Here is an 11,956-nt window from a genome sequence, read left to right as displayed (position 1 = left end):
ACTTGAAATCGACTCATAGCCCCTGGGTCTCCGAGGATGACCACGATCCAAATCAACCTTGAAGGAAAGGTGAAGGAGAGTATTTTTCCCGAAACTTCGTGTACATATTAAGGACAACAACAAATCACCACATGGTAAGTTTCACTAATTTTTGTCTCCATTTTCAAGCAAATTTCCAGACCCAAACTTCGCCTCATATGTTCTCTCTATTTAACCATGTGTACGAGACACAAAAAGTGAGCCTGGGTTACTTGTGGTTCTCGGGCCTAAGAAAATGTCATCTGACCATGAATTCTCTGATATCATGAATCTTGGATTGACTTACTCCAAAAGGTATTGTGGGCGTTTTAAAAGGATTCAAACGTAGCGGAAGAGGATGCTTGATCGAGCCGAAAAAGAATTAGAACAAGCGCTGAAAGATTGTCAACGGCTAACAGAAAAACCCAAAGAACAAAAGAAGCTTACTTTTTCCGATATCTGGGCGGAAAAAAATAAAAATATCCTCACAGACCACGCTTCTCAAAAGCGGCCAGTACACCAATAGCTAGTATGTCATCTGCCAGCTTTAGCTCTAACTTGGACTTTCAACCTGGTGAGCTTACCCTGGCCTATAATTTTTGATAATTCATCTTAATGTTTCTTCCCCTTCCTGGTATAGTGATTGTTGTTTTAGGAGTACATTCATTAAAGGCATCATATATTTTCTCTGTCACATAAAGGTAAGGTCGCCTACATAAAGCGCACATAATAAATGTTTCACCCAATTTGTTCCAGTATCAAGTCCTTATGGCTGCCACAACTATGATGAAATAAGCTCACACGATGCTGACGTTTCTTTTACCGGAACCCCAGGTAGCTCAAAATGGATTTCAATTTTTTCTTTTTTTTCAATATTGTCATTATTATTATTATCATTGGAAAGAGTGCCATAGAACGCCATACATTAATTATGCATTCCATTTCATAAAGACTGAATAGAAAGGTTTCTTTGCAACACTCTATGCATAATTAATGTAGGGGGTTATCTGGAACCCTTGCCTCATTATTATTATTATTATTATTATTATTATTTTTATTATTATTATTATTATTTTTATTATTATTATTATTATTATTATTATTATCACAGAGAAATCAACTGAATGCTGCATTCTAATCTGGCAGCACAGGGCGAAAACCGTAACCTGTGAGCCATGAAGTAAAAAATAAATGTACATTAACTAATCCTAAAATGCTTTTCCGTTGTGTCTACGGTCCTCCTTCTAACAGGAACTCAAACTGCCACCTTGAAAGTCCGGGCAATATTCAGCGTGCCCGAGAGCACTGCCCTCTACATCTTTCGCAGTACGTCTGTGCTTCTGCCTCCCACCAGCTCGCACATCATGACATCCAGCTCCCGTGACCTCCCCCCGAGGGCATCCATAATGATGTTATATTGCTTCACCTCGTAGCCTGGGAACCGCTGCCTTAGTTCCCAGCGAAAAGGTCCGTACTTCAGTGTCTTCTGTTCATCCTTTCTTGTCCGGTTGTTAACCCACGAGCAGCTCATTTCTAGCGTCACAACTCTCTCGCACATATGATTTACAAAGCGTGCATCCACCCTATTGCATCTGACCTATTATTATTATTATTATTATGACCTTATTATTATTATTATTATTGTTATATTTTTCTGATGAGGGTTTGGTAAGTCTCTTGTAAGGCTGAGGCCAAACCATGGCAAACTTGCCATGATCCTGAGGTACCACAGGGCTATGTTAGCTCTGTTTAATTGATTTAACCGCCTGTTTCATTGATTTAACCCCCTCCTTCGTCAGAATGTGAGATGCACTACGCATTAAAGCAATCTTTCGCAACAAAACCCATCCCCAGGCTTCCCCAGGCGTTTTCTATCGATTTATATGGAAAAACACTACTTTCTTGGCGCCAGTAATTCGATTCATGATAAGAGAGCCGTTAGTAAACGTAAGTTCTGTTTAATGGAAACACAAGACCATAACATTTTCAAGAAAGTATCTAACACTGTAAATCATCCTCTCTTGCCTTTTCTACCTACATTCAAATCTACCCATTATAAACTTAGATGGAAATCCTCTGTAAAACCTAAGATCGAAACAGTCTGCTCCATGAGTACCTATGTAGATACTAGTCTTTAAATATAATTTAGCATTACTGATGGGGGAGGGGGTGGGTTTCTACGTCTTTTCTACTTTGCACGCTTTAGATTTTAACTTGTAACATAGGAAATGTATTTTTATCCTACGAACGGATAAAGACATATTATTATTAATACTATTATTATTCGTCTATCCTTGTGCGATCTCCGAAAGCAAGATATAGTTAGATATTTAGAACCACCTTCAGAATATGAATCTTGACATAAGACACGATCACGATGTACTTTGATTGGAAGAAATAAAACCGCATTCTATTGGTTATTAGGTGTGAGGTCATGACTGCAATGGAAGACACAACCACAACGCTACAATACAAGTAGTCTTGTACCCAGACCTTCCACGGCCATTTCGGTTAGCATCCGGGTACGAGATTACGACACAACCTCTTTCTGGCGGGGGAGGGGAGGAAAGGGGGGAACCAGGTTTACCTAACTACCCCCTTCACTGTCTGTAATTAAAGTAACTGTCGTTTTCAGTAACCTAAGTGAGATGTGACTTATTATTAAATAACCTAACCTGGGCTTGATGGCATCACCGGCCTGACAATTATGCAAATATGCATAACATTCTGTCGACAAACTATGCATGGACACACTGTTTATGTTAGTCTTGGCTCGATTTTTGAAAGTCAGGATAAATGTCTACTCGCAGTTACTAGGTTCATTTATAATGAGGTGTTGTCTGTTCAGGCTTGTACAACCGCAACCGCAATCAAGTGCTTTGCATTGATGCTTTATTATACAGAATTGCATCGTATAAACTTTAAATACATGATACGATGGAATGGTACAGCCACGTGACTGTGGTTTAGCTGCTCTCGCCAGTTATTAAAGGATTATTTGACAACTAAGAAAATAAACATAGAATGAAAATAAACAAAGCACGAGATGAGTTTATGATTTTGCTCTTAAATACGATTGCCGGCATACACCTTAAAACCCTTGTATTAAGTTTCCTTCCCAACAAATGTTACCATACGGTAGGATTAACAAAGACAAACTCATCATATATGTCAAAAAGTGGCGCATAACAACAAACAAGAATTAAACAGAAGTATTCGTTGAAAATGATAAAACCATAATAATGTCACATATATACATTCTGCTAAAGGAAACTGCATTATCCTAAGCTTAATAGATGTCAGTAACAAGGATTAAAAAATATTATGCCCTTTTCCAGTTACTTTCGTTGAAGTTTTGAATGGAGTTTGTTCTTTCATCTAGACCAACCAATTTCTAAGCGATATATGAACTCCTAGAATCATCTTTGTTCTTGCTATCGGCAGTTTAGAAACAGTGGTCAGTACAATCATAAATGATCTTGTTTTCCATTGCATGAGGGGACCATCTCGCCATTTGTTTTAAGTTTAATTTTGCACCGAAGCGGTTGAGGCAGTGCCGCTTATGCCTGAAGATCGAATCACGTCGCATATCACGTTTCTGCCAATTATGTAAACCGCTGTACAGGGCTTTGAAGACCGTTAAATGAAATCAATGAATAGCTTCGTTATGTGAAGATAATAATAAATAAATAAATAAATAAATAATGCGACAGGAGACTGGGACGGGAAGGGTAGATAAGAGAAGTGAATGTTGTCGTGGTCTGGACCTGACCTAGTCCCTTCGTGAGGGATTCAATAAACAACAACAACAACAAAGAAAAAAAAGAGTAGCCCTGTCAAAACTGATCTACTTTACTTTCATTTCTGTACGTTTTAGTGAATAGTAATATCCTCTAAAAGGAATCCAGTTGACGCCATCAGCCATGGACGAGTGAGATCCGTTGAGATACAACCCGTTCAGATTGGAATCATGACAATAACTGTACCACCAGGCGCCTTTGAACTGCTCAGCGCAGCTGCCGTCCGGTTTTACGTCGTTGTCACTATCTCTTGTGGAGAACTGCATATCACTGCAAAAAGTAACATCACAAAAGATGGAATGTAGATGTTTTGATTAAAAAAAATAAATATTGTAAAAGAACTTGAGCTTATGGTGCACTAGTTCAACATCTTAATCAGCCAAAATTGAAATGACAGATACAAAAAAGGAAAAATAAACGAAAACCGAATAGGATAAGGGGTCCATCTCTTTGCTCACACAAGTCTCGAAACGAATAGATAAAGCATTTTTCTTCCAAATTGTCGCACATTTATTTTTACTCTCATTACCTTTTCTCTAAACAACTGTTTATTTTACCTTTGTTTTTTCAAACCGTCCCCAGCTGTCCCGTTGTATCCATGAATTACAATTCGGTATTTATCTACCTGGTCCGCCACCATAAATGTCGTGTACTCAGCGTATCTGATGTCACCTTCGAAATCCTCCAGGTCAACTCTTAACGAAACGTTACCAGCGGCTGTCAAACGATGAAGATTGTCATTTCCAAGCCAAAACTCGCCGTTCAAATCTCCAAAGCCGTTTTTGTAGGACGACCAATCTCGATAGAAATCAACAGAGCCGTTCAAACGTCTCTGAAAAACGGTCCAACCTCCACCGTACGTAGTCATGTCGCAAAACACTTGTATGGGATTTCCGCCATCTGGATTGATAGTGTAAACACCATTAGAGGTGACACCATCTTGATAAAGTAGAGCACAACTTTTGGCCATGGGTTCTGTTGATTGACGAAAAATTTTGACTTTGAGTTAAAGTAATTCATATTTACTTATTCATTTGGGAAAAATGCTTCAACGACAATAATAGTAAAGAAAGAGGAAAGAGAGGAAGGTAGGTGGATCAGCACCTATATATATGTGAATATTCGAGCAGTGAAAGTACTGTTGTGCTGGTTGTATTTGCTCGTTGAAGATTCTTAGAAAAGGTGAAACCAATTTTTCGTTTTAAAATTGTTGATTTAGTATTGTATCTCCATGGTAACTGTTCTCGTAGTAGTGAGTAATGTACATGTAGGTGAAAACTGTAAAGGATAGAAATCCTGGTTTTTAAGATTTGAAGCAGTGATCGGTCTTACTGCTTGTTGTCGATATTCCTAACTACAATCATTATATTATTACTATTAATGTTATCATTATTATTATTATCATTATTGCCATAATTATCATTGCTATTATTTTAATTGTTATCAATGTAATTATCATTGTAATAATTTTTTTAACTTACTACAGGGCTTTCCTACGTAACCATCTTTACAGCTGCATCGTGTACTGTTGGTTCGAATGTCCAGGATGCAGAATTCGTTCTTGCCACAAACTGACTTATCTCGTTCGCATAAGCTCTGTTTATGAACAATAATAATGATCATAATAATGACGATGATAATAATAATAAAATAATGACAGTAGCTATCAGTAATGATAATAAAATGCTAACACTGCTTCTATTAATAATGATAATAAAAACAATAGTCAGAGTGACAAAATTTATATGATAATATATTAATGATGTTGACGATGACGATGCTGCCATATTCATTATCAACAATCCTTTACCGAAGTGGAATTGTTGCGTACCCAGAGTGCAGCGGACGCAGGGCGTGGTATAATGGGGTTCGGGGAAGTGTCAATCACATTGCAAAAAATAGACAACACAAATTGATTCAACAGCATTTAATCTGATCATCGACTCGTTTGAATATTGCGCATGTACGGTGAAAACCAAAATGGGAAAAATTACAATGTACAAGGGAATGATAATGGAAAGCGGTAGGACTAGTTACAGAAGAAAAGCAAACGAAAGGAAAAAGAAACGGAATACAACAGAGTGCAACTTACATCTGATCTTGTCTTAAAGGCGGAAAGAAACCCCAACCTTGCGTAACTCGAACAGACAAAAATTTAGTAAAACATTCCGATCTGACCCCTTCAATTCCGAAATACTACAAATACTACAAATCCAATTCCGAATTACTAAGGGGGGTGTTATGAAAGACAGACTGCGTTTGGCCTCGTTTCTAAAGGCTTTAATCTACAAAAGCCTCGTGCTACATAAGGGAAAAATTAACGCCCGGGCGGAGTGTGCGGGTCTTCAGCGGACATGCCTTTAATGCTATGAAATCATTTAAGTGTCATCAATTGTCCCCACGCTATTATGGGCGCGACTGGGCAACCGGAAAGGACTAAAACAAGGAGGACAATTCACGGATTCGGATATAAATCAAACAGAAATCTCGTCACTTACATATGTATCTTCAATCAAATCTGTGCAATTCACAATTTCGGACATCAACTAAACAGGAATCTCGTTACTCATCTTTAATAAAATTTGTAATTATTACCGGCAATATTGAAGACAGGACTGTTATCGTGCCTAGCTCCTCAGTTGATCGGAAGTCACGCAACAAAATAACGCAAATTTTGGTAAAATAAAAAATTCGTAGAAATTTTAATGAAAAAGTAAAATTAGAAAGTAACAAAATAAAATGAAATTAAAATTGAAACGGTAATAAGGTGAGATGATAATACAATATAAGATACATAAATTCATACTTTCTTATTCTACCTCTAATTACTAGTACCTAGTTCTTACTAACCGAGCAGGAGGTCTGTATTTTTCATTTATGGTTAATATAGGGAAGTGTTGTCTATCCCTTCTGGTTCACCCAGGCTGAAGTCCTGGCATTCAGAGTAATGCCTGAGCGCTTCTAGGATATATAACATACTTAGTTTTTCATTCATGGTTAATATAGGGAAGTGTTGTCTATCGATCCTTTCTGGTTCACCCAGGCTGAAGTCCTGGCATTCAGTGTAATGCCTAAGTGCTTCTGGGATGTATAACATACTTAGCTTTTCATTCATGGTTAATCTTGGGAAGTGTTGTCTATCCTTTCTGGGAGTTACCTAGGCTAAAGTCTTGGGCCCAGTTGTTCAAAAGACAGGTTAAACTAACCTCTGGTTAGGCCTAACCGGAGGTTAAGTTTCCTAACCGTGAGTTTGTTAACGCGCTGTTAAAATTGCGTTGATCGGAGCGCGGTTAGAGGACAGGTTAAGCGCGTTTAACCCGGGGTTAGCGTCCCATAATAAACTATTAGTACAATGTTGCCATGGTGAGCAAGTTGCGAGCTCTGCAAAAGGGCTTCCTCAGCTATCTCACGCAAAGCTCGAAAACAAAATTTTGGCGCTTCAGAAATTGCCGTTTTGACAGAAAAAGTCGAAGAAAACCTTTCGCTCAAAGCAAATTTACCAACAGCGTCACCAATCAGAAAAAAATGAAATGTGGAAACAAATCGCCGATGCTGTAAACACCGCTGATGCGGCAATGCGGACAACAGCCGAAGTTCGCCTATAACTTGTAGGAAACTTCCACTGGCGTAAAATCTGAGAGCAATTAAAACTTAATTGATGGAGCAGCGGTAAGGCGTGATTCCGTCGAGTGTTGCGACTGATGTCACCGGCAACAAGATTGGTAATAAATAAAATAGACTCTCGTCGAAAGCGGTAACGAGCACGCAGCTCTTCGTCTGTGAAATCGTCGATTTCACACTGAATTCCGGCTCTAAATCTCCTTTCTCGTCGTCGCCTTCGGCGTAAATCGCAAAACAACAAGTCCGCCATTTGAAATTTTATTCCTGATTTAACCGGAGGCTAACAAGTTAACCCTGCTCGCACGGTGGGTTAAATTTAACCCATCGTTTAACCCGAGGTTAGTGTTAACATACATACATACATACATACATACATACATACATACATACATACATACATACATACATATATAGGTTAATTGACCACTCCCCATGGGGGCTTTTCAGGGACAATTCCCACCCAGCAACCACCCCAGGGGAGGACATCCATCACACAGTAATCTCGTGCATCGGAAATTAACGTCTCCTACCCCTAACCCTGCTGGAGACGGGACCTCCATTTATTCGTCCCTATCCGAGAAGACTAGAGTATCTAACCATTTCTTAAAAGAAAGGTAGCATATTCTTCTCACTTGTTTTAAGACCTTGAGTGTTGGTCCGGTTGGGGCTTGAATCCTCAACCTCCCGCACAACAGTCCAGCGCTCTATCCATTGAGCTAACTGGGAGGTGATGGTACAACACAACTAACCTCCGCTTAAAGTTTAACCCTGCATTAGGCCGATTTGACCCTGGGTTTAGACTTAACTCTCTTTTGAACAACCGGGACCAAGCATTCAGTGAAATGCTTGAGTGCTTCTGGGATATATAACACCCTTAGTTCTTCATTCACGGTTAATATAGGGAAGTGTTGTCTATCCTTTCTGGTTCAGCCAGGCTGAAGTCCTGGCATTCAGTGCAATGCCTGAGCGCTTCTGGGATATATAACATATTACTTAGCCGTTTTTCATTCATGGTTAACATAGGGAAGTGTTGTCTATCCTTTCTGGTTCACCCAGGCTGAACTCCTCGCATTCAGCGTAACGGCCTAAGTGCTTCTAGAGCATATAACCGTGATACTTAGCTTTTCATTCATGATCAATATAGGGAAGTGTTGTCCATCCTTTCTGGTTCACCCAGGCTGAAGTCCTGGCATGCAGTGTAATGCCTTAGCGCTTCTGGGATAAATAACATACTTAGTTTTTCATTCATGGTTAATATAGGGAAGTGTCAGTGTCTATCCTTTCTGGTTCGCCCAGGCTGAAGTCCTGGCTTTCAGAGTAATGCCTGAGCCATTCTGGGATATATAACGTGAAGAAATTCTTGTGACTCAAACTTTCCTGCTCTTTGAGCTCTTCACCTATCTACAGCAGAGCGACAGGAATAAATGGTCATTTGGATCAAAAATTTGAAAAACAGCTTCATTTACTGCTAGAGGTCGCCCTGCAAACCGCGACGGGAAGAAAACGTCAAAACACAAAATGCTGCCCCCCCCAAAAAAAAACAATCCCTCAATAAATAAAACAAGGCAGAACAACAGCTGGTACATTTTTTTGCGAAAGCTAGATCGTGAAATTTCCGATGCAACGTTTATGCAGGACGTAAACACACGACGACGACTGATTTCCTGACAAACTGGGCAATATGAAATAAAATAAATTATGAAACAACACGAAATAACGCGCACAGCCTCAAGTAATCGATATACCGTATTTCCTTGAATAGACGCCCACCCGTCGGCCATCCAAATTTGTAGCTCTCAATAAGCGCGACACAGGAACCCTTTCTTTTTCAGCTTTCATAACATTTAAAACTTTGACTACCTTAGATGAATATGTTAGGAGAGATTCTTGCTTGAAGAGTTATATTTCGCCGGCGCATTACCTTGCCTTTTTATATGGCTGGCTTCACAAGCAGTGCAAGCTGCAGCAAATTCTGCGAACTGATTGGCTGTTAGCCCTTCCTTTTTTTCGTTTTCGGCGGTGGCCAGCATCGCAGCCATTTTGTCCTTGTGTAACCTGCAGGCAAGCTCTCTCTTGGCTGTCAACGCTTGGCTCAGGTTTGAGTCCTCATGCTTGGTCAATAAAGCATTACTGGATCTACTACCGCGCTCCATGTTAATTTCCAAAACGACCCTGGCGCACAACGCTTGACTTATTTACAGTTGGTTTTTGGAAAAAGTTAACGTCCCACCCCTCTCAAAAAAGCTGTACGAAATAGAAATTCAAGGACTTTCGAAGGATTTATTGAATTCATTGGCGGACTTTCTCTGAAATTCACGGACTTGCAAGACAGTACGAACCCTGTTAAAGTTCAAGGGAGTTCAAACTTGTTCGTACCGTGTTATTAAAAGAAAGTTGGTCTTCGTCTGTTTAAACTAATTTCGCCTTCCTCCTCTTTCGCATTTTTCAGCTACACATTGCACGCCTAATAATTTTTCACGTCGTAAGCTTTGTCAGCTTGTTCAACATCTCCTGTCTTGATTTGAAAACAATGATTACCGTGACAACCCCCGGTCTCTGTTTATTCACGATTTTAATCATCGTTGCCGAGAAGGTAGCGCAAAAAGATTTTCAACACCAGTGCCTTAATCACATCGTTCCGATAATGTATGAAATCTCTCGCAACTATCTCGAGGATTCCGGCACCAATATAGATCATCCGAAGGCCAGTGACAAAGAATCCTATGAGTTCTGTATGAATATGGTTTAAAAAACTGGAACAGTGTGTAAACTGTAAATGCGACATAAAATATCAACGAGAAAGAGCCGCCATGTATTGTGGACTCTGCGTTAAATAGCAAAGAAATCATAGGTTGTAATACGCCGAGTTCAATCCCAATAGCTGGTATCATGATGCTCAAAAATTACAGCACCGAGCGTCAGCCGTCAAAGGTTCCAAACACAACGGAAAAAAATTTTCGGTTCAGGATTTTATTTTGTCTCCGATCCGAAAACCAAAATTGGGTAAAATTCATTAGAAAACAAAACACTCAGGCTGCCAGTTAAATGTCGTAGTAAATAAGCGTCGCAGCCTGTGTTAGTATTAATGAAGTAAACGAAATACGCAAGCACTGACTAAGAAATGTTTCTTCAAAGTGACTTTATCATTAGCCGCAACACGTTCCAGGCGAGCGCTTTGTCTCATCAGTATTTTCAAGCGCTGACCATGTACAGTTTTTTCGGATACCGCTTCCTTAATTACCTTTTCACGCCATAAGATGATGACACGATTTCGTAAAAGTTGACGCCTCTATCAGATTAGAAGCGGAATATGATCAAAGATTTTACTCAAGCAAGCTACTAGATATCCAGCAAAGAATGCGGACCAAAAGTGCGGATTCTCTGCTGGATACCTAGAGTTTTTTGGTTGCTAACGGCGTGAGGCTCGTTACGTAATGAGTGCTTGAACAAATTTGTCTGCTTCAATTTCCCGATTTTTTTAACGTCGTTTTGTTACAATTCTACAGTAATACCGCATTTTTTCTATTAAATTGTTATATCATGGAACTTGTTTGTACATCTAAACAATGGTTAAAAATAACTTAAAAGTCATCGCAATTACCTTTATTCCTCTGTAACTGAACTCTTTGTTTTCAATGAAGTTGGCCTTAACCGGCCTTTCAAATCGGTCCGTGTCACTCAGCTGGCACCTCAGTCTCCCAGATTTGTTCTTTTTGCCTCCAAAGTTGTAAGACTTACATCGCTCTTCGTTGACACACTCCAATCTACAGGAACTTTCTGACTCCACTCCTATCTCTTTTATCACGCTTCCATTGAGCTGTCTCCCTTCCAATGCCTGGCCAAAATTGGCAGCTTGAAATTTGGGAAACTTGTTAGAAATCCGGATTGTTGCATATGCAGTAATACTGACCGAAAATAATATCATAAAGTGCATAATTAATGTGGTAGATAGAATGAAACGTTTCCTTATCCAAAACTGAAATGCCGAAGATATTAGTTGGGCTCAAATATGTATTTTGGTTTTGACTCTGATCCAGTCAAAGCTCCAATCTCAATGCGCTTAGCACCTTGCAATTATGCATGATGCTAATTCCTCCCTTAATTTGTTATTGTGAAAATATTTTGCTAAATTCGCAGCCACCCGCCTCCAACAATATGCGGATAACATTTGGCGTAATCTCAAACAAAGTTGTTACGTAATCGCATCTACTTTGAACGGAGAAACCCTCAGTCTCGAAGAACTTTTGTCTTCATAACCTGCTTGGATCCTTGCCATAGGCCAGAATGGCAGTTCTCTTTTAAAGATATACGTCTGAGGAGGTCTATTTTATATGAAAAAATAATATTTAACTATAATAGGATAAGTGCGATGTTTTGCACCCAGAATCAAACATTTTTTAATGTGCTTACAAAAAACTGGGAGGCTTTCATGCTGACAGGGAGGACTGAACACATAATGGTAAGCAGGATTTCTTGGAACAGTCTGATTGCGCGAACAAAATGCCTCACCTGGGGTC

The 11,956-nt window shown here is 39.4% G+C and overlaps 1 protein-coding gene and 1 long non-coding RNA gene across 2 annotated transcripts; one reads left to right on the top strand and one right to left on the bottom strand.

The window, feature by feature from the left end:
- The first annotated feature begins 32 nt into the window (after nucleotides 1-32).
- LOC148723874 (uncharacterized) lies at nucleotides 33-4,030 on the top strand. Its single transcript, XR_015991379.1, has 3 exons — nucleotides 33-134; nucleotides 775-852; nucleotides 3,896-4,030. It is a non-coding gene; the product is annotated as an uncharacterized LOC148723874 (long non-coding RNA).
- Nucleotides 2,894-11,493, bottom strand: LOC111319742 (microfibril-associated glycoprotein 4). The gene is made up of 4 exons (XM_088732160.1): nucleotides 11,041-11,493; nucleotides 5,300-5,414; nucleotides 4,376-4,793; nucleotides 2,894-4,088 (listed from the first exon to the last, which is right to left on the bottom strand). The coding sequence occupies exons 1-4, from the start codon at nucleotides 11,371-11,373 to the stop codon at nucleotides 3,866-3,868; spliced, it is 1,089 nt and encodes a 362-aa protein (XP_088588286.1). The 5' UTR covers nucleotides 11,374-11,493; the 3' UTR covers nucleotides 2,894-3,865.
- Between the last annotated feature and the right edge of the window lie 463 nt (nucleotides 11,494-11,956).

Source organism: Stylophora pistillata, chromosome 9, assembly GCF_964205215.1.
Source record: "Stylophora pistillata chromosome 9, jaStyPist1.2, whole genome shotgun sequence".
Lineage (NCBI taxonomy): Eukaryota > Metazoa > Cnidaria > Anthozoa > Scleractinia > Pocilloporidae > Stylophora > Stylophora pistillata.
The sequence above is the reverse complement of the archived record's forward strand: the minus strand, read 5'-3'. Positions and strand labels throughout refer to the sequence as shown.